At 39.1% G+C, this 23,685-nt stretch overlaps 1 protein-coding gene across 9 annotated transcripts in view; it reads right to left on the minus strand.

Annotated features, from left to right (window-relative positions):
• ptprk (protein tyrosine phosphatase receptor type K) overlaps nucleotides 1-19,937 on the minus strand; it is a 105,128-nt gene extending 85,191 nt beyond the window's left edge. For 7 of the 9 annotated variants that reach the window (XM_082506816.1, XM_082506819.1, XM_082506815.1 and 4 more), the window contains exons 1-2: nucleotides 19,603-19,937; nucleotides 13,229-13,252 (exon numbers count right to left, since the gene is read on the minus strand). In XM_082506816.1, coding sequence (XP_082362942.1) covers nucleotides 13,229-13,252; nucleotides 19,603-19,684 — 106 coding nt within the window. In that variant the 5' untranslated portion in view covers nucleotides 19,685-19,937. The remainder of the gene's footprint in view (nucleotides 1-13,228; nucleotides 13,253-19,602) is intronic. The other 2 variants (XM_082506818.1, XM_082506817.1) reach the window with 2 other exon arrangements.
• Between the last annotated feature and the right edge of the window lie 3,748 nt (nucleotides 19,938-23,685).

Here is a 23,685-nt window from a genome sequence, read left to right on the forward strand (position 1 = left end):
GTCATAAACACACACGAGCGCACACACGCTTTATAGCCAGAGCTACTATATCTGCCAGCAGGCATCAACGTACACAGTGTGTTACTCACCAAGACTCACCAGTCATTAGTCACAGAAAAAACACAAACAAAAATTCCAACAGAGACTTACTCATGCATGAAATTCAATGGTTTTATGCATTTTTTTTTATTATAGCCTCCTATTTTCCAATGAGGTCCCTACAGATGCATGAAAATTCATCAGAATGCATTGTAGCAAATACTAGCAGTGAAAGAAATATGAATTCAAATCCAGAATCAAGTTGTTGAAACACTAAAACTTGTACTTAAAAGTTTATTTACAATATTAAGGGCGAATGAATGAAAAAAAAAAACAGAACAAAATCCCTGTGTGTGTCAAAGCATGCAGTATTCTTACTTTGATGCTTTAATATGTACAGCCACAGTCACAAAGGTTGCTGGCTGTCATCAAGTTATATCAGTCACATAGAGGGTGCTGCACCAAAAACCTCCTTGAAGCTGCTTTGATCAGCAGAAGAGTGGCACAGTCACCCATAATTTGCATTGAAGAAATGAGCATGGAGGATAAATCATGTTGGTTGTAGCAACTATTTACTTTGTAGGCAACCATTTTTGATTTGCTTTGCACTTTTTCAAGTATCACTATCACTTGGCAAGGATTGTGTGAGTGTTTTCATACAAGTTGACATATTCCAGTGCAAACTCTGGGCAACATCAGTGACCAATTAGCATCTATGGAGGCAATGGAGGTTTTTGGTTCAGAACTGTATACCCCATTGCAAACAATTTCACATGATGGTTGCTAGCAACCACTAAGGAAGTGCATGTGTTTCCTTAGTGATTGACTGCCAGGATCTCTAGGCCTGGGTGACTGAAGTCTAAGAAGTATTTCAACATTGTAGTTGGTCAAGATTTTTTTAATTTAATTTAATTTTTAGGATTTTTTTAAAAATAGTTTTTAACATCTTCAGATAAATCCAGTGAAATGTAATTAACCAGGAGTTGCATGAAATGAAAACACTCATTTTAAAATGATGGGCAGAGTACTTTTTGTCCTTGATCTCTCTTTACTCTCTTAAAAGTGACTAATACTTTACAGTCCCATTAGCTAAACAACATTGAAATCATGTTTCAGGCAATTGTTCACCCCTTACACACAGTAATAGCAGTGAGTGCTGAATTCATCCTCACCACATTAAGCAGTGATGCAAGTTCACTGACTGAAAACTGTGTGTGTGTGTGTGTGTGTGTGTACAGTCAGTAATGAGGTGTGACTAGTGTGTGTCAGTGAAAGTTGACTGATCAGCGTAATGAGCAACAGAACATAGAGGGAAAAAGATGGCAGACAGGACGAGGAGAAAGTCATGAGATGCAACAAAAATGAGTAGGAGGATATATTAATTTCTTTTTCATATTGACTGATTACACATCTAAAGGCTGTCGGTGTCTCTGCAAGTTGTTTTTGATACTGCTGGAAACGTGACAGGACAGACCAAAAATATAAAAGCACTTAAGGGAGAGGCCTTTTTTTTCTGGCTTAAAAGGAAAAGATGTCAATTTAAATTCAGGTTGAAGTTACACTGTATGTTTTCTCCTTAATTTCTAGCCGTTTCAGGTATAATTGAATAATGTATTAAATCTTTGAACAACTGCACAATATATGAGTCAAAACAATTATTTTTATTGGTATAAACTCGAATGCTGGGCAATTCTACAAATGCACTGTAGCTGTATGTACACTTGCTTCAGTAAGATGACTTTTAATAGAAAAACTGACATTTGGTAGGTGTTGCACTGTCTGAGTCACACTGTATTTGTTTACCAGGTGAACTTTATTAAATTAAAATGGGTTTCTCCACTCAGACAAGTGCTTACATAAAGTTAATTGTTACTTGTTTACATAAATGACAAATTACTTGTTGACTTTGAGAAAATATGACCCATTTAGAGAGAAGATTAAAACAGATAATGGGTCACTGCTAAAAAATCTAATCTGACGCTTGATCAAAACATTAATAATATAACCTGTAAATCATGCATCATAAATATCGACCAACAAACCTTGGAACAGAATTTTTTACATAGATATTTTTACAAGTAATGGATGTCCAGTTGCTTAAATAGATGCAAATAATCTAGTCTTTACTTAGAGGACTTTAAACACACACAATGTGCAGTTCCCCAGATCTCTCTGTAGCAGTTATAAAACATCATTTTTGCACTTGATTTTAATCTGTGAATTGGACTAACGGATCCCAGGTATGCAGGTGTGACAGAGGCTGTTTTTACCTGTGTATATTTGTGCTTCAAGCTGACTAACCAGAAGTTGGTCATCAGTCAAGCTCTAGATTTATTTATAAATGCATTGCAAGTAATACTGAATGTTCCATTTACAGGCTGTTTCAGCTGTTGACATTTGTAAAAGGGTGCAGAACAAAACAGGACAAGGCCACCATGTCCTGCTTTAAAGACATATTTTCTTTTTAGGATACATTATCGTGCATCTCTATGTGCGTCATTTACATTTAGCACTTCCCACTTGTTCCACTAAATCCTAAATCCAGACATCTAAATCCACGTTTAAACACAGTCTTAGACTACTTTATCTAGTCTGCCTTCCTCTCTATCGGCCTGGTTAAATCGAAACAGCTACAGCCAAAACCAGGCCTCCTGAAAGATAAACAGGCTGATTTCAGAGCAGAAACCTACCAATCACAGTATTGCACAGTAATCCAACCAGTTAGAAAAGTAAATACACACAGATAGACAAAGACACACATGAAAGAGGAACAAAGGCCAACTCTCAAAGCTCTGCCTCCATCTGTGAGAAAATGGGTTAACAACTTGTAGTTGTCCACTTTGTGCTGGTCAAAGAGAAGCCTAACTCCTGCAGTAAATGAGAAAGCAGGTCAGTGCATTCTGTTCCCTTTTCCAAAGATGCAGTGAGTATTGAACCCAAACAGGTCGCAGACAGAAGTTGCATTGCAGAACAAGCCCGGACAAAGAAAATCCTACATACAGAATTGCATCTTATCAAACCAGCATAACTTTCTCTCTCTTCGCTGGTCTCTCTCTCCTGTTATCAGCAGATACGGAGGAGGTATGAAAGAGTGCAGCTGCAAGTGTTTGTTGTGTCAGTCTGCTCTGGTCTACTCCGCTCGTGTGTAGTTGCTTATCATACTTCAAACAGCTTTTGCTCCTTCTCCCACACACTTTTCTCCGGCCACTCTCTTCTGTATCATGTACTCCCATTTCTTTCTTTTCCATTTCATGAAGGATTATAACCCAAGTCTGTGTCACAGGTCGGGGCCTGTAACGTGTATCTAAACAGCTTTTATCATCATTATAATCTGTCACACCAATCTGCTCTTTTCTTTTCTCTTTTTGCCAAATTGAAAAACAGATCTCTGTATATCTGCAAGGTATACCGGTCCTTAAGCATCTGTTATTTCCCAGCAAACTGTAAAATGGTAACAAATTGGAACTTTGCAAACGTTAACAGCCATGGAAAAAACAGACCGGCAGCAATGCAGCCATGGTTTATAGTGGTGACATTCAGGAGGGACCTCATCATGGTATTCAATTTGTATTTACAGGTCTCGTGATTTTAAGGCGATCCAATTCAGTGCATGAAAACTCAAAATGAAGTACCACAGTTCACGGTTAGATCTTTTAATGAATTCATTTCATTCTTTCATTTTATCTCTTACACTCGTGGACGATGTCTAACAATACAAGCCAGCAGATTTTCAGGGCTCCAAATAATGAGAGCTTTCTAAAATAAAGGAAAATGGTATTATATTTTCAAGATATGTTAAGCTGCATCGTTTCACAGAATTAATACAATCTGGTATCACAGCAGCCAAGAAAAATGATTTACAGTTCTCGGAGGAGAGCACTTGTCATAACAGCCACAGTTAACGAAAGACAAAACATAGCCTACTGTTGAGCCCACTCTTTGTTCACAGTGTCATTTAGAAAGAGCTTCTAATTTGTTCTCACATGTAGGTGGAGTTTCTGCACTGTTCTGTGGTGCGTTGGTTGCAGGCAACATCAGACTGTTTTTCAGATTTTACTCTGAGAAAAACGGGCAATATGATTAATGTGAGTCATAATCTCGGGAATGCATGGAGAAGATGAGTACTGTGCGGTACACTTTACATGCTGAATACCCATCTCTGGTGTAAAATCATCCCACAAATATGAAAAACAGGCCAAATATTTTGTGAAGGATATGCTTAACCTCTTCATATATAGATATGAGCGTATAGCCATGATTATGAAGCATTAAAATCTCGATGGATCAAATTAGAAATATTTGATTTTATACACATTTTTTAAATGAGTATAACATAATTACCTAAAATATGCCTCTGGGATTTAAACTCAAATTACAAGTTGTGTGTGTGCGTGTTGCCGCACAACATGAGTCTATGTCTGACTCACTAAGGTTTATGGGTTTAAGATATATAATGTAACATTTTAATTAAACTATTGCAGATATGCAGTCCATACTAAATCGAATTCAATAAACGTTCTATATCTTTGTGTTAAATCAAGCAATCGTATTGCGATTCATACTGCACTTCACGTGTGCTTTTGTGTTCAAACACTAAAAACAGAAGGCATCAAAAGATCTAAAAAAAAAATCTCTTACAATCTGCAACAATTTAGTAACTTACAGTCAGTAACTTTTTTAAAAAGCAAAACATGACTGTGCTTTGTCTATTTGAACTTCAGTTGAGCTTAAATGGAATCCGGCATCTTTGAAGTGCAAGAACACAACAAAGAACAAAAAGACATGTAGACTTTACTGATTATATAAGAGCTGCTGATACAACTACAGCTCTCCAACAACTGTACAGTATCACATAAGATGGCAATTTAATATACTAAATATTCAGCCTATCTATATCCGTGAGTTAAGTCATGAACATATTCATGCAAAGAACGTAAAATCGTCCACTGATATTACAAATGCACGTATAACCTAGAAACCCTCAAGAAAATCTCAAGTATTCATAAATTCATAAAATAGCGACTTTTGTAATGAAAATTGGTCTGATATTTAAGCATTTCTTTGTGGTGGAGAACAAGAGAATTAAATTGGATCTGTTATGTGTGAAAACAACGTCCCACTGGACAAATACTGTAAAGCAGGTTCCAGTCTGATATTAGCAATAAAAGACAGATCCTTTAAGAGCAGATTATTTCGTTATAAGCCTACATAAAGTGAAATCCGTGCCATGACCCGCTTTATTAAGTCCACACATCGATAAGCTTTAACGTCAACAGCTCAACGACACTGTTTAGGATTAAATAATCATGTTAAGTTTACATACGCAGCCAGAAGTGTATTTACTATGACCTGCAGTCATGCTCCTTCTGTTTCATTCCCTCTCACATTTCTGCTGCTACGATTAAAGTCGCTCTCCCCTCTTTTAGTTTCTCTTGCTCTCTCTGGACCACTAACCTTGATTCACTGCTTTACTCGACTCTGCCTCAGGCTAGGACATATACACATACACACACTGAACATAGAGACATGTACAGACAGGCAGATTTACAAGCATTCATACAGCCGTATAGACTAAATGGGAGATATACACATGTACTTGACCATGGTAAAGTAGAAGCGGTTAGTTTGGGGCCAGCGTGAGGGGAAAGTGCGGCTAACCGAAACCACATGTGGCTGACTCGCTCTCTCGCTGCGTCCAGAGGTATGTGAGGCTTTGGAGCGTGTGTGTGTGTGCATGTAACTGTGTGACGGTGTGTGATAGAGAGCAAACATTAGAAGAAGAGGCACAGAGGCAGAGTGAGCTCATTTCTTGACTTTAACCTTTATTTGTCCAGGGAACAGCTGCATTTAGCAGACATGTAGTTCTGTAGTAAGACTACATTCACACAGCAGCACACGGAGGAGTTGTCCCACTTTAAGTATGCTTTTTACTCTTGACCCCTGCAGCAGTGCCACAATCAGTGAGGTTAAGCTCTTTGTTCAAAGGCAAACCTGCCACAGTTCCTGCACAGTCACATCCTAAACCTGAAAAAATCCAGTTTGAAAGAACTCTCCCCAAAATACTCTTTTAAAATGTTTTTTTTTCTCTGACAACCACAAAGAAGGACTGACCCTCTTCTGCTTCAGCTGATTAGATTTCAGCCAGTTACACAGATTCTCCATAAAGAATGTCTGTTTGTTTCAGATCAGCCTCCTAGCCAATGAAACTGCTTAAAAATGACTGCAAATGTATAATCACTGCATTTTGAGCAAGAGTTTGTATGTCACACTTTGTAGAGAAGTATGCAAAAAGAAAGTAGCAACACGAGTGTTTTTTTGGCCAACAATCAAATATGCACAAACTCAATCAGCTCCACAAAAATGATTAATTTGGTTGACTTTGTCCCTTGCATGAACTTGAATGAAGTTGAACAGGAAGAAAACAAATCCACAAAGACTACATGGAATCTCAGGGAAAACATGTTAAAAATAAACGAGGGTGTCAAGTACTGTATCCAACTGATGAATCCCGAGCACACAACGTAAAGAAAGTCATGAGTTTTTTTATTCAACAAATCCATGTAAACCGCAAAACATCAGCATACACAAATGATCGTGCACAGACAGCTGTAGTTCTGTATCAAACCTGCACTTAGCTTCACTTTGTAGTGAGGAACTAACCCTACAAGACAAAGCAATGCTGTGTGTTAACATACAATTGTGTGCATGTGCGCATGTGTGTGTGTGTCTGCGTCCCTGAGGTTGAGTGTAAGAGACAGTTTATGTCATGGGGAGGTAGCTCTGTATCTGCTAACCGTTACTCCAACAAGACAGCTCGCTTAACTCACACACACACACACACACACACACACACACACACACACACACACACAAGTTTTATACACACACACACACACACTTTATTTACCTTTGGCCCAACACAGACATAGTGACAGTTAACCTAGCCACTTAATACAAACGGACAGTTTCTTCTACAAGGACTTATATTTAGAGTGTGTGTGTGTGTGTGTGTGTGTGTGTGTGTGTGTGTGTGTGTGTGCGTGCGTGCGTGCGTGCGTGTGTGTGTGTGTGTGTGTGTGTGTGTGTGTGTGTGTGTGTGTGTGTGAGCTTGAGTCAGAGTAAATCTGGCTGAACTGAAAACAGAGAGGAGAGAAAACACTAACAAAAGCATTCCAGAAAGTGGGTGAGAGAGATAGTGAGACACAGAAAAAGAAGGAGAGCGAGAGAGAGACCTTGAGAATGTTTCGTGGCAGCATAACACTGTAAAGAAGAATCTGTACTTCAACTTTTGAGCCATCAGATAAAACCATAGATACATCTTATACATCGGCAATATAAACTGACAAAGTGTGCAAAGTTGCTGTTTGGGGTTTTTAGCTAAAAGCTGAAAAGAAAACATTTACAAGTCTGTATATGTTATGTAGAACAGGAGAGAGGAGAGAAAATGCATTTGCCATTTCATTCTTTTTTCATTGCACAAATGATCTTAACTTAGCTGTCTATCAGACAAATGAGCTCCCATTTAGCCTAGACTGGGGATTTTTTCTTTGTTTTTGCTGCTTTATATGGTGAGAAATGAAACATGCTTGTGCCTTTAATGTTCGGGAAAATCAATATAAAGATGAATATGCAAAACACGGGCCTTTTTTAACTATTTCTTGACAGGTGTAAGTGATTTTAACAATGTGTGGAGTTTTTAAGACAAGGTTGACAAGTGAAGTGAAATGTTGAAACAGCATTTTTGATGCGAAAATCACTTAATTCGCTTTAAACTGACTCCAAAAATATCATTTTACCTTTATTTTCCAATCAGTCCAGTATTGTTCAAGTGTTTAAGTAAGGATAACTACATAACAACTGAAATTTCCATCTTAAATAGAATCCACACACTTTATCCCATGTAATACAACACCATTTGGTCTGGATTTGGAAATCCCACCCTTTCTCTTGTTATGGGGGAAACATGGGAACTGGAAAAGTAGGGAGGAGGAGAGATGGGAGAGAGGGGGGTAAAGAAGGGGGCATTAGATTAGAAGTCAGGGGTAGGGAAAGAAAGTGTGTGTGTATGTGTGTTGGGGGGGCGGGGGGGGGGGGGGGGGCAGAGAGGGGGTAGGGTTTGATAAACGTTGTGTTACTCTGTTTAGGTTAGTGGGCCATAAATTCCAAAGGGGGTAGGGAGGTAAATGAAGCTTTAGGATAGAGTTTACGGATAGAGGCTTACTTGGAAATGCTCCGTGAGAACAGGCGAGAGAGCTTGTTTGACTAAACTGACTGAGTTTGTTCTGACTTCACCAGACACGGTGGAGTCTGCATAGTATCCGCATCGCAGCGGAGTGCGTATATGTGTATGTGAGGGAACATCAGCTTAAATAAGAATTTCAGGGCATCTTCCCAATGAAAACCTTGCATGTCCTATTTTGGAGCTCTTCATTTTGTGTTGCTCTGAAGCTGTCCGTTGGGAATTTCACTGCACTACCTTTTCTTTTTTATCTCTTCCAGCGAAAGGCCACATTATTTGTTCTGAGAGGTAAAGTTCTGTAATCGAATCAGCAGAACTCATGATCAGAGGTTGCCACAGATGAATCGGCGCTGCTCACTTGTGCTCAAACACTAACAAATGCCTGGGGGAGTAACGGTCTCAATGGATGTTTTAAGCCTGCAATATATGGAAACCGTGGAAAAACTATTGTTTAGTTTCATGAATGCATACATATAAATCTCAAAAGGTTGGCCTTTAGGAGGTTGAAACTCAGCAGGCAGCCCTGGCTCCTCTCAGTTATAGCTGTTGGAGTTGCTGCATAGCTTAATTTTGATATACGACACTAATACAGTGCTATGTTTACAGATTCTAATCCCTGAAAAGTATGCATTTAAATTGTAATTGCTCATAGAAGATTTTTGTGAAGAGCACAGTTTAGTGTGCCTTCATTATGGTTGATTTTATGGGTACTGTAACAGAACCCGGTGCTAAATTGTGAAAGACCAAAGTACAGAAAAGCTCCAACATTTCAGTTCTGCTCTTCGCAATAGAAGCTGCATTAGGCAGGGTCAGCTTTCTCTTTGATATGCTGAAGAACAGTGCAGAAGATACACAGATGCACTGCTATTAGTGTCAATGGTGGAGAGAATTAAACATTCGAAAGTGTGGTTACACTTTACTAGAGTCAGTGCTGACAATGCTCACTGCCACAGCAACAAGTGGCAGAAACATGAGCAATCTGGCAACTATAAAAGTATATTACAATACAAAGGTTCCGAAATTCAAATCTTTAGAGATGGGAATGTATTGATTGGTTTTTTGATTCTGATATCCATCAAGTGATACCCAGTCTGCACCCATGAGTACATTGGTTTCGCTTGCTATATTTATACACCCTCTTCATGAAAAGTCCTTTCAAAATGTGACATGTCTGATGGAAGAGCAGGGTTGTGAAAAGGTATGAAAGCCACAGATTTACTGTATTACATGTCAGAAGCTAGGAAAAACATGTCCATCACTAGGCAACATCTTTGCAGTGCAACTAACATTCGCAAAATCCAAAGACATTCAATTTACAAAGCAAAGAAATCAGCAAACCCTCACTTTTAAGATGGTAAAAATTGGTCATTTTAGCTTGTTAAAAAGCTTAAACAACCACAACGTAATCAATTTTTCTGTCATTTCATTTGATATTTATTCATTGCTTACCGGTAATTAAATGTTTCATCATTTCTATTTAACTTAATTTGTCTGCCCTTGGGCTCAGATTTCTGCAGAATATCTTTCTAAACAAGATAGCGAAAGCATTATGACTGCAGACATTAAAGGGTTGGGAGACACCTACTTATCGCCCACTTAATTGCAGAGTTTGATTTTCCTTATACAAATGAAGTTTTATACAGTAGTTTTAGAATAATTTCCTTTAAAGAGTAATGATAACGGGTGTATGTAAAATATGTAAAGAGTAAATATTAGCATATCACTTTATCACAGGCGATATTTTGAAAAACAAGGCTAACACGACCCAGCTAGAAAACTGACAGACAGACAGATGTTCAACATTTAAATGTCTCTCTTCAGACTCCCACACACAGTCTGTCTGTTAGCATGATTGACTGTATGATGTGTATACGCAGTCACTGTCACGCTGACCATGTGTCTACAGTCATCTGCAGTAAGGAGAGACACACACAGGCTGGCAGGCAGACAGACAGACTAAACGTCAGATTAGAGTGGCAGACAGACAGATTTGACAGGGCAAAAAAATATTGTGTACCACTATTTGGAGGGAAAAGATAGCTCGGGAATATCTCCCGGAAGATTGAAATCTCTGTTCACACAGAGGAGCGGCAGTGTGGGGATGTGAAGATACATGGTCAGGGATGGAGATGATAATCTTAATGGACTGGTCGTCTATCTGTAAGCCATTGATTCACACACAAACATGTAAGGGAAGGTTTAAATATCTCAAAAGCCTTCTCCAACTTCTGATTTGAAATCAGTTTACAGAAGGGAGGAGAATTATTGGAAATGAATTTGAGGACAGTGAAAACATGTCTCTATAATTTTAGGACATATTGTTAAAATGATTGTAGCAGAGTATCCCGTAGGATTTTACCTAGAGATAATACACACAGATAAGCAATAAGCCTTTCATGGAATATTGCACATTGACGGCTTATGACTACTTTTGTGTGCATTTGTGTGTTCCTGTGTGTGCATTCATGACAGATGTCTTCATAACTGGAATAATAGAAACCACTTCTGCCAGGCCCCAGAGCTACACAGGCACATACACACAGGAGCCCTTTGGCTATCCCATCCACCTGAAGGTTGGCATAATCATGCATAACACACACAAAGTTGGGCTGTCACATCTACTCAAAGTACAGGTTAACTGCGGCCTTAAGCAAAGTCTGTCTCATTAAATATACTTTGTTTACATAGCTTAAGTTTTTCTTATAAAGCATAAAAGATAACAAAACTACTTTACATTTTTTAGGGAAGATAACTAACTGTTGTATAAACTAACACTAAGAAGTAAGAGAGGTTGAGAACTTAAAATGTGCCAGATTAAGACCATGGGTTACACTTTAACCGAGAGTCATCGGGAAATCCCAGACTCAGTGGGTTGACTGGATCATTAAACATTTACTGAACATGAAAGGCGGGAACTGGTCACTGTGACAAGAGGAACAGTGGAGATTTGCTGTAAAGTTTCCACCCCAAAGTGAAACATGCCATAATCAGTTTGTAACCTTATAACTGTACTTCAGTGCCACCTATATACTTATAATTAAGAGTTAGTTAATGAACAATCCTTTCTTTAAAGACCCTTGCCTTGCCAAAAACCACCTCCAAAATTTAAATGAGTCTTCTTGGGAAATGGGAAAAGGTGCTTCATACAGGAGTGACCCTGAAAAGCAAAAAACCAAACCATGACAAGCTTGAATATGTTACTATATGCATTTCATTACAAAGGACTCTGACTTTGAATTATTACTACCATTAACAATATAATATAATATATAATACAATATAATAACAGAGCACAACTATGATCTGAGCCTAAGGCCTACAGACTTTGCCTTCATGTTGCCAGGAAGTTTAAAGTGAGCAACAATAAAGATTACATTAGAAAAGAGCATTTAATTTCTAATGTAATCAGTTTTGTTGCTAGAGGATAAATACATTCCTGAAAAGTGAAAACAAATACAAAGCATCATGTCTCACAATCAAGACTCTCTGTTATTTGTGCCAAAAATTGTATTTATATAATGTTTGTACAATCGAGTGAGGAACCTGAAAAGGGTCTGATACTAAAATTACGATTGATTAGACACTTGTTTGCAAAAGTATCGATACCAACAATGTTATCTTCACCTCACACAGCAACATACAGGCACACCTGAACAGCAGCACATCAAAACTTGGCAAAGCATCTGACACCTGAGAGGAGAGGTCAGTAAAGCTCCCATTTCAGCAACATTCAAGTATTAAACAGTATATCGTAAATGTTAAATGCTAACACTATTATGACAACACAACCATTACCTCACCTCCATTAAACCAGCAGTTTACTAATCCGTTATAACAAATATTCTTCACTTGGGGCCTAAGTTCAGTGAAATCTACAAAATTCTGCCAGAGTAGATGTAGAATCTGCCAAAACCATTTAAAAAAACTTGTACTCCTTAATATGATTTGACAGTATTTCTACCCCACTGGGCATCCGATTGGTGTCTATTATTTTTATACTGAATAACGTCTGCATTGGAACATAGCATTCCTACGTTAGTTTTCAGGGATTGATTAAAGTGGCACTCTACAAAATGATCTATCTATCTATCTGCAGTGTGAAGAGTGTGTAGCATATCTTACAAACTTGTAACCTTCACAACCAAAGGACAACTCCCTTATTAAGAAGAGAAGAGAAGAGAAGAGAAGAGAAGAGAAGAGAAGAGAAGAGAAGAGAAGAGAAGAGAAGAGAAGAGAAGGGAAGGGTGTGTTTAGCTACTGAAGGAACAAAGTTACTCAGAGCTCTTTTATTAAAAAGCAGGCTCAACTAAACAAATAGCACCTGGAAACTTCAAACCTCCCGACAGCTGTCTAGCTACACAGACAGACAAGCACAGGAAGAGAGACACAGAGACAAATGGCACATAGATTAACTGACAACCAGGTTGGCAGAGTCACAAAGACGGGTGACAGCATACCAGTACAAGAGTGCTTCAAATATTTAATCGATTCAGGATTGTCACTGTAGAAATTTTTTAACAAGCAAAATAACACTAGACATGAGCTGAAGGTTTATGAAACATTGAAACTATCTGACATTGAATCAAATGGTTCAGAGTTCTTCAAACATGTTCATACTGAGGAAGGTCCAAATACTACTACAGTACTTTAATGCTGGCTTATCAAGGTCAGGAAAATAAAAACCCAAAGAAAGCTCTACTGCCATGTCAAGGTGAGTTTGATTAAATACGCTAAAATAATTGACAAGCACTTAGCCCATGATTAGTAAATGGGATGATTAGTAATGTAGCTAAAAGATGGGATGACAATGGATGACAAAACAAAGCAACATCACTACAACTAATGTCTACACAATGAAAAGGGAACCCTGCGTTAAGGTGGAGCTATGGGGGAGTTACGACAACATTAAAACCATGAAAGATGAAGCTCGGCTGGCGACTCGTAACTCACCCTTCTCAGCGCGCCCCATGTGAGCTGGATCCAATAGAAGCAAAGCAGAGAATAACAGCACAGAATTAGGTTGGAAAGCATGCACGGGTTCACAAACACAAAAGAGATTTTCATTACATGTTGTTCTGACAGCAATTTTCTCACTTTACGCGTTTTTCTGGTCTATTCTGGATAAACTTCTGCTTTTATCTAACTAAACAAAATATATATATTCAAGAAAAGCAAGAATGAAGTAATCCAATATTGCCCCATGACTTTCTTCAGCTTTGCATCCACCCTGTTCAACAGCAGCAGCAACAAAATCAATGCTTTCAGGAATCATATATAAGCAGCTACACTCCAACAATGATTTGTAACCTTAATAACACAGTTGAATGCAATCTGTTTAAAAAATGCAAAGGAAAGAACAAGTCTGAACTGACACAAGTTCACACAAACTTTAAACTTTATCCAAAACACACCCAACCTCTGCCTTCACCCTCTTATTCATCTAATCCCCATGAACTCCAAAAGTCAAGACTGTCTTCACCTGCTACCACTTGCACCAATCTCTCACTCCTTTATGCACATGCACACACAAGTCATATCTCTGTTGCATATATCATTATCACTACACACTAAAATGCACAACTGGTGCTGAGGCTGCTCATCTGGCTGTGTGAGTGTGAGGCAAAGGGTGTGTGCTTGTGCATGCACTGTAATGTAATTAATCAGCTGTGAGTGTTGATTACTTAATCTGTCATTAGCCAGCCATGTGTATAAGGGTGTGTGTGTGTGTGTGTGTGTGTGTGTGTGTGTGTGTGTGTGTGTGTGTGTGTGTGTGTGTGTGTGTGTGTGTGTGTCAGGCAGCAGCATTTTTCAAGGCCCCCTTGTACCAACAGCTGTGACCAGAGCCAAACAGGGCAGGGCAGAGATTGATGATACAGGACTAGCATCATCATTCATCAGGGATGTGATGTTTCAGGGATTTGGGATGTGTGTTGAATGTGCTGCCTGTCTTGGTTTCCAGTGGAGCGCTATCACTTTCTTGGTTCACTTTCTTTGCTTGATTGGTGATTTAAACCCATCACGACCCAGTATTTAAGACTCAATCCTCTTTATGACATTATTTAATCTACTGTAGGTTTTCTCTGAGTACTCCAGTTTACTCCAACAGCCCCAAAACACGTGTGTTAGGTGAATTGGCAATTCTAAATTGGCCGTGGCGTGAATGTGATCATGAATGGTTGTCTTTTCTATAGTCTCTTTTTCAGTAGTACCTACTCAGCTCAGCTCGACTTAACTCGGTTTTCAGAGTTTTCCTTTATGTGGTAGTACCTGATGCCAAAAACATCAAGCCAAAAAAGTGACGTCAACAGACTGCATGCCACTGATTGGCCACGGAGTGGCTGGATGACTCACGAGGCGGAGTCCTTTACAAGAAACCTGCCATTTTTGAGACCCAGCAACAAGGGAAATCGCTATAAACCACCGCCGTGGTTGAATGACAAAGTGCAGACATTTACCATCGGTTTAGCAGCAGGAGTACCATCGTCTCAATGTCCTGAACTTTTGGTTCACGTTGCTATAAAAACACCTCCCTCATTGAGGTGCTACTCAAATGTAATGGAAAACGACGGAAACAGAGTCAAGTCAAATCAACTTGAGCAGCTGAGTAGCTGTTAATGGAAAGTAGACTGGCAACATATCCAAGGATATGCTACCTGACCAGCATGTCATACAATACAATACAATGTAAATATACAGTTTTTGCCAATACAAACTGTTTATGTCACAAATTATTGTGTGGGATTATATTTGTCATCTTAAACAGACATAGTTGTGGAGGTTTTGCGTTATGAAGTTCTAAAAATGGATAAGAAGTGTAGAAAGTTAGTGACACTAATCAGTAACCAGTCTCTATTTTCATCTGCTTATTATTGCATTATGAACACCACAGATAACAACTGATATAGCCCACGACTGCAGTCAAAAGTTTGTATTTTCAAAAAATACAAACTTTCCTTTTAAAGTCACTTCTTTGTGTTTTAAGTTGAGCAAAGTCTAACTCAGTATCCACCCTCTTTGCAGTTATTTCACTTTGACATTATGGCATCATCACTACAAGCTGCAGAATTTCTTTGGCATTTTATGGTCTCCGGTTGCTGCTTTGCTGCTAGTCTCTCTCTGTTTATATACCCCTTTGGTCACAGTGGATCAGAGAAGAAAAATATACTCATTAAAAAAAACAAAACAAAACAAGAAATCAAATGCCATCCTCTTTTGGGAAGCAATGAGTCAGTCAGTGTGCAAAACACACAAACATTTCCCGCACTTCCACATATAGAGCATTAAAAAAAGGAAAAAACAACTTTGTTCATATATTTTGATTCTGCCTGTGTAATAATAGTTGTGTTAAACTGTTAAACTGTACAGTTACATTTTCAACTTGTTTTAGGTAAAGTACAGCATTTTGTGAAACTTCAGTTCTTGACGAAGAACAAATTTTTACATCAAAACAACGTACCTTTCCAAAGCAGAAAGGGAGCTTCAGTGAGAGTCATTTCAAAGTAAAGAAACCTGCCACGATTTATCAGTGCAAATAGCGCTCTGTTTATTTTGCACGCTGTCACATCCTCTTGAATACGTCTGCATAACTCATGTAAACAAGAATTTCTTTATATTTTATTTTGCAAAAGTGCCCAAAACTTTCACCCACTGTACACACTTAACCCTCAAACTCATTTATGCTCACGCACACACACACACACACACTCACACAGTCTAATGAGGGATTAGCTAATGAATTCTCTCAGCAGATTAATTACATTTTACAGACTTCCTCCCCAAACAGCTGAAGAAATGAGCCAGCCACTTTCAAAGCAATGGATTTTGTAAAATCTATCACTAAATTGAAATCCGTAGAAACAGATTGGCTCTAAGCAAAGGGACGTTTCATTTGTGGAGAAGACATTAAGATGGATCTGAAGGACTGCAGACTGAGGCATTACTTTTAACGAGAAATAAATAAAAAAGCCTTTGATTTGGCGCCATTTTACATGGCATGAGTAGAATGAGGAGGCATTTTCACATGAATCGAAATGAGAAGCAAACATTTCAGATGCTCGTCTTTTGTACCACTGTACTCCGGAGGGCTTAAAAGCATCGGCCTCCCTCCTTCTCTGTAAGCGACAGCAAAACACATGAATTGACACACACGTTTGCACCACACACATACACGAGACATGACAGACACACACAGTGATTCACACGCATACACACACACACACACACACACACACACTCCCTTCTGCCGTTTTCACAGTCTCTTGAGTGGAGGAGATGCCCACGGCCAAAAACCAATGGTTTCTTATTTGTCCCCCTCCTCTTCTCTTTCTCACTGTCCTTCCATTTCTTTCGCCTTTCTCTATTAAAACACACAATTTTATTTCATCTCCTAAATGGGGCGGAAAAGTAATTATAATTAAACTAACTTGGTTCTAATGTTCGAAATACTAAAATAATTTACAATTCTAATTAAACCAGCTCAGATGCTGTGTTCAGTGGCACTGGCAGCCTTTTAATTCGTCTGGAGACAGTGATGGAAAACAATTATTTCACTTCATTAAGATTAAAGACGCCTAAAATCTGTGTCACAACTCGATCAGAGAGGAGACAGATTTAGAAAGTTGTAAAATTAACATAAACTCGGTTACTGACTTTGTAAAGACAGCTTGTTCAGATTTATTACACTGACTTTGTAAGTGATTAGCCAAAACAAAACTGTGTATAAAAAATGATAAGAAGAGGCAAGAGACAGGCAGATTTAGAGAAATGCTTTAACTTGCAGTTTGACTTTCTAATTGGGAAACTAGAATAGATTAAAAAACTGAAAGGAGACAAATTTAGTGAGAATGCATCTCAGCGCGGACTGAAAATGACTTCTTTAGTGCTTAATGGATGGTTTTAAAAACTTGCCACAAATATTTCTTGTCCTTGTCAGTGATATGAGTGTAGCACCCAAACACACATTTCCTTCATTACTAACTTTTGGTCTTATAATTATTGCTTTTTCTCAGTGCCAAGTCATAATGGCTGTATTAGTTATCAGCCTGCAAACCTTATCTGCATCACTGGCTGGAGATTTTATTAAACCGGTGCATAAAAATGCTGCCAGTGATAAGTTTACACAAGCTGAACGGTGTTAACTTAAATGTTACCTAAATTTTTTGTATGGTTAGCTGGTACAGAAAATACATGGAGACATATGAATGTTTAGTAAAAAGTGTGCCTGTTAATTTTCCCTGTACTGATTTGCTACAATTATTCTCACATTTGCATGCTTTTATCACTAAATATGTGGCTCTTTTTCTACAACAAAGCCAAAGTTCTCCTTCTGATCCCCTTTTCCACGCTAATGATAGCCCACGTCTCTGTGAAGCGGCATCCAGTCACTAGTATTTACTTGCAAATTAACAGCACTTAAATTCCCAAAGAGGCCTCAGAGAAATTCCACACATTTGTTACCCAGAGGACCAAATGACAATGGGGGGGTATGGGGGGGGGGCGGGTATAGGGTGGGAAAGAGGAGGGGTGGAGGCAATAAAACCTCCCCAGATGAAGCTGGAATTAATGTGTAATATTAATGCAAATCATTAACAGGGCTATTGTGAACACTGGAGCGTAAAATTGTGATTTTATGTGTGGCGCGTGATGTGTTCTTTGCTGTAACTTTAATGTATGGTTGTGATTTTGGAGGTCAGCTTTCAAACAGCTGTGTGAGCCTCTCCTGCCTCTCTGCGCGTCGGAGATGAGAGTGGAGCAACGGCTGAATGCGGAAATAAAACGCAAAAAGGTACGAGATCGAGCGATTACAATGAGAACGTAAGGAGTTTGGTTTCTCGGAGCTCGAGGAGTCGTTTGTTTGTTTTGTAACAGCGGATAACTTCCGCGAGTTCATTTAGGCGACTTGCAAAAGCATCGTCCCAAACGTGGCGAGCAGCACTGTTGCAGCGTTTTTCCTGTGCATACGTGTTTCTGCAGGCGAGACGGACAAAAGAGCTTCAAAGGCTCACTGCGCTGCGGGTTACTGTTTAAACTCAAGTCCCGAAGTCAAGCAGAGGGGTGGTCTTCCAACGCATCCCCCGCAAAACGAGGTTTAAAGTATCGCACTCTGCGCGTGACCGTTTTGATGGGAAGTTTCGGGCAATTCGCAAAAATCACGCGTAACTTGATGAATGTGGTAACCAGAAACCAGTTACCGAAAAAGTATCTCAGTCTGATCTCTTCACTCACGCAATGCCAAAAAGCAATACCCCTCTTTATCAACATGCGATCGGCGTGCAGACTGTATTCCCAACCATTAGGTTTGATTGCATGCAGCGAGAATAAAGTTGGAGATGAAGCGGCTCATTTGGTTTGCAAAGCGCCAGCAGCTCGTGGCGCTCGCAAACCCAACTGTCCGCTGGCTGGAACAAAAGAGCAACGCTCCTTTAGAAAGTACTTTTAACACATCACAGAGCGCAGGGTGATATTAAATAAAAAGCTCGCAAGCATTTAAGGACGATAAAGATCAAAACAAACCAATCCATCATGCAATTAAGGTGACACATTAGCGTGTCACGAGATGGAAAAACAGCAAAGTGCACCAGGCTTTTAATAAAGGTTGTACAAATCAACGCTGTCTTGCTACATAAATATTATTATACAGTGATGTCCGGGCACACAGGAACTTTTTTTCTCCATTCATGCGCTGCGAGACTGCACTGCTTCACGGCCAAGCTCGGCTCTGCTTGAAATCTACAGGAATAAACGATGCTCAGCGCAAAAAATGTGAAATCTTTCCACTTTAATCCTACTTGCTCATAACTGCAAATGTATGCAATGCTTCCTTTTATTCGTAAATCAGAGGCAACTCTCGGGTCTGAAGACCTGCGATGCGAAGAGCCAAGCAGAAATGCAGCAACTTAAGTTTTAGGCATTTAAGATAAGAGTTGGCGATCCAGGTTATGAGTGAGATTACTTGTTCATATAAGAGAGCGCAAACAAGGCTTTAAATGGGCTGCATTCAAAGCGTCGCACACAGGCGACTTGCGTGCGACGAAGTGAGCATTTCACATTTTAACAATGTCAAAAAGGCATCTCCACCTCATGAAAATTACCATTTCCACGTCCGCCGACATTTAAAAAGCCCACATATGTGATAAAACAGGCGATACGGTGCATTTTCAACACCGAGGCTAACTTTTCTCGCACACCTAAACACACCTGTCTGGAATTTATGAGCTTAAACCAACGAGGAAAAAGAAATTGTCGCCTAAACTTTTTCTTCTAACACACGACACAACACAAACCACTTCAAACTGTCGTGTTTTTCTTCTTCTTTTTCCTCTTACCTGTCGGTATTTGGCCAGAGACGTTACCAACTATCGAACAGAGAAGCAGGAGTCCCAGGAATACAGAGAAGAGTGTATCCATGTTTAAAGCCGTGGCCGTGCGAGAGTCTGTAACAGTTTCTCCCCCCCTGAAAGTTTTTTTTTCTTTTTTCTCCGTCTCCAGTCTTCTTTATCTATTTCTTCAGCGGGTTATTATTCCTCCTGTTGTGATGAATTCAGCGGCCCCATTCTCTTTTTTCTCTCTCTCCCCGTTTTCTCTCTTTTCGCTTCCTACGGGCTCTCGCGGACTCCACACTTTGTTTCACGCGGAGTGCAGTGAGGGAGCGCGAGGGAGAGAGAGAGAGAGAGGCAGGGAGGGCGAGCTCAGCAGAGAAAATGTGTGACGTCACAAATCGGGAGTTTATTGAAAAATAAAAAATAAGGAATTAATAGAAACGATGTAACAACAGCACCCTGGTTTTCTATTATTTTCTATTATTTTATAAGTAATTAGCATATGCAGATTGAGGTTTTTTTTTTTTTTTACTTTATAGTATTATGTTATAACTCTGCAGTATTGGTGACATGTTTATGACCCCCATGCCATTAAGCTACGATTAAATTTTAGATTAAAAAAGAAAGAAAATTAACTTGATTTATCATCTACTTGACCTTTTATGTTCTTTCTGGCAAACTCTCTGGCTCGCTCTCTTTCTCTCTCTCTCTCTCTCTGGCTCGCTCTCTCTCTCTCTCGCTCACACACACACACACACAGAGAGAGAGAGAGAGAGAGAGAGAGAGAGAGAGAGAGAGAGAGAGAGAGAGAGAGGGGACGGTGCATTAATTTTCCCGGAGTCGTGCCCTAATCCTAAAACTAAGGTCTCTAACCTTAAACCGAGTCTTCAGCCTTCTTTTTGTCCCAACAGATGAGTCGGGTCCTCTCAATTGGACTGCGCAAACAGATTAGGTCTGCACAACATGAGTAACGCCAGTACCAACACACACAGAGTCATAACAATGTCAAGCATGTTTCCCACTGCCTTATTTAAATACTTTTATGTAATCTAGCTGTTGCTTTTATTTTCATTTTAACTAGAACTGATCTGACTACAAGTGAAGAAAAGAACTGAAGGAGTGGAGAGAAAAAGAGAGCGCAATGTCTTGCAATATATTTAATTCCTTACTGCTAAGTTATTTGTCATTATCAAAAGTCATTGTTTCATTACAGCCTTCTCTAAGTAAGTACTTTTTTGCATTAAATTGCTAAAATACTAAAAAAGAAAAAGAAAAAAAAACACACAGTGGGAAAATGAACCTTTGTGTTGTTTAAAAACAAACAAACATGTTATGGTCATAAAAACAATGATAAATCTCAAAATAAACAGCCCTGATACAAAAATATGCATAATTCCCTGCACAAAACAGGACGCCTGTCCAACACAGGTCTCTTCAAACTGCTTCCACCTCCAAAGAAAACCATCCAAATAAAGGAAAATAAACAGAATAAGAGGAGAGTAAAAATGAAGGAGCAAAGAAGCACAATATATATCAAAGTGCTCGTGTTATATTGAAAGACATTTACAGTGCAGAAAGATTAACCAAATTAGAGTTCTGCAGTACAAAAACCATCCTCCAAAGACAGAAACCAGAGCGGTAAAGACTTGAATGTGCAAAGTCATCAAGATGTACAGCCAGGAGCTGCTTCCATTTGATTTAAAGGAGGCCTTGTGGACAGTTGGTGGACTATGACCGAAAGTGAACTCTTTTTTTTTTTTTTTTTTTTTTGAGCTGAGAACCTTTTTGTCAAAGAAAATTACTGCAACATCCTTGATGACCTTTTACATCTCCTACTTCACTCCACAAAAGTGCACCACCACTAAAAGAAAAAGTGTATTTATCAAATTTTACTTATATGCAACTGTATGCTAGTGTTTCCGGTTTCTGTGTGCCACAGTTTGACTTGAAAACATATCATTTACCCACACTTCACCAACAGCCAAGAGTTGGTGACAGTATGTCAGAGTGAGGCTGGATAACATCATGACAGACCTGTCAAAAAGACAAAATAGATGTGACTTGGTACACAACTGAAGTAAAAAATAAAAATAAAAATATGTGGCGTGGTTGGAAATGTATGAGCAGGGAACAGGTGTGCATCCTCTCTGTGTGTTTTGTCTCTCTTAGTGCCACATCTCCCACATGAAAGGTGTGAAGAATCTCCTTTCCCAAGTTTCAGCCTGCGTGAGACGGGAATATTCACATAGGCATCCCCTGGTTTCTGCAGAGAAAATAGATGTAGTGCCGAGTGTTGCTGTGCTGGTAATTACATGGTTCTTCTTACTGTCGTAACTGTAAACTGTGGCTAGCTAGCCTATTGTCCTGTATGTAAACCTGTGTATCTGTCACCAAATATCACTTTTAGATTCAAATCTCAACTTGCTAATGTTGCAAAGTGTTTGTACCCTGCCATTATACGTAGATGGCCGTGTATTCTCACTACTGCGCTCACTGAAATTGCAGGTTGCAGGTTGTTCATTGCAGTTATTCGCTTGAACACAGTTCTGTCATGCCATATTTTTGCGGTATACACTGATGCAAAAAGCTCTTGCATTTGCGGTGTTTGTATACAGCATGGGTGGAAATCATTATCGCATATGCGTACTCTCTGCGATTTCGCATGGACACAACTCTATATGCAGCTGCATTCTAATGTTTACTGACTCTAAGCTGTATTTATAGATAAACAGATCTTTTGTGCATTGCAACACACACCATGACAGATATGTGATATTAAAAGTGGATACTTTTTCATAAGGATTTGTGCCAAAGCTCGTATTTCACAGTGTACTATACACTCTGATGTGCTGTGGATTTTAAGATGCTTCTCTCCAGTCATTGTTTTTAGTTATTTATTTATTTATTTTTTATCCCTCACATCAACCGAAGTAACGGTGATGCATTTCAGGTGACAAAAGATAGCATACAAAACATGGCATGTAGTCATCGTTGTGTAATAGTACACTGCTAGACTGAAAGTTAGTCTACAAAGGAAAATACACTATGCTGGAAATGGACAGCAAGCATAAATAGATTTTTTATTTTGAAGCACTCCATGACCCCTTTCGATCTCCATGCAGGTACATTGTTCCTGTGCCGGCAATTTTAAGCAATCTAACCTGTCACAGCACTCACTGGAGCTCAATGGTAGCTCAGTGCAATTTTAGGACCAAATGTTCCATCTAGTATCTGTTGTATGATGGATTGCACAAGAGGCCCATGTGCCTTTTAGCTCAGCAGACAGGAACATCTACTCGACAATTCTTCAAAACCATATTCCACATGGGAATATATATATATGTGTGTATATATATATATATATATATATACACATGTGCATTTGGGTAAAGTCTATTATGGTAAAGGTCTGGGTAAAGTTAATAGATGGGATGCAAAGTCAAATCTCTACTCCACAACTCAGTACGCACCCATAGTCAAACCGCTCCCTGTGGATGTGGCAACACAATGACCCTGAAAATGCCATCTTCAGGGTCCCAGGTTCTTGTTTTCAAGGTTTTGAGCTTTAGATTCCTCTTTGCTTTTGTGATCTTTTCTTGCATTTCCTCTGGTCCGCAGTGTCTGCTTTGTCTTCTCTGTTTGTAAGAGATGCCATCGTACTACTTTTGATGTCCTGCTTTATTTTTGAACCAATTTTCTGACTGGGTCATCTGTGTTTTCCCTCCTGTCTAACAGTCTCACCTGCCTTATTGTTGCCACCTGTGCTTTGCATCCACCTTTTTCTTTCGCTGATTTTTTTATGCTTTCTGTTCTCATTTTGAATTCCTGATTTTTGGGATTTATATTACTTTTTGAACTTTGAAACAATTAAGAGGGTTTTTTTTCCCCATCTGTCTTCTTGCCTAGTTTACCGTCATATTGCCTGAAGTCCCCAGAGTCAGTGTTAGTACTTGTCTTTGAGGATGCATTGCAGTCTTCTCCTCCTCCTCTCCTCAGAAAGAAACTTCAGCATCAGCACTGGTAAAGGTGTAGAAAAAGTTGAAAGACACAGCAAAGAAATCATAGTTTTTCTTCTTTTTCTGAAACATC

The sequence above is a fragment of the Aulonocara stuartgranti genome, assembly GCF_965226115.1.
Source record: "Aulonocara stuartgranti genome assembly, chromosome: 15".
NCBI classification, from domain to species: domain Eukaryota; kingdom Metazoa; phylum Chordata; class Actinopteri; order Cichliformes; family Cichlidae; genus Aulonocara; species Aulonocara stuartgranti.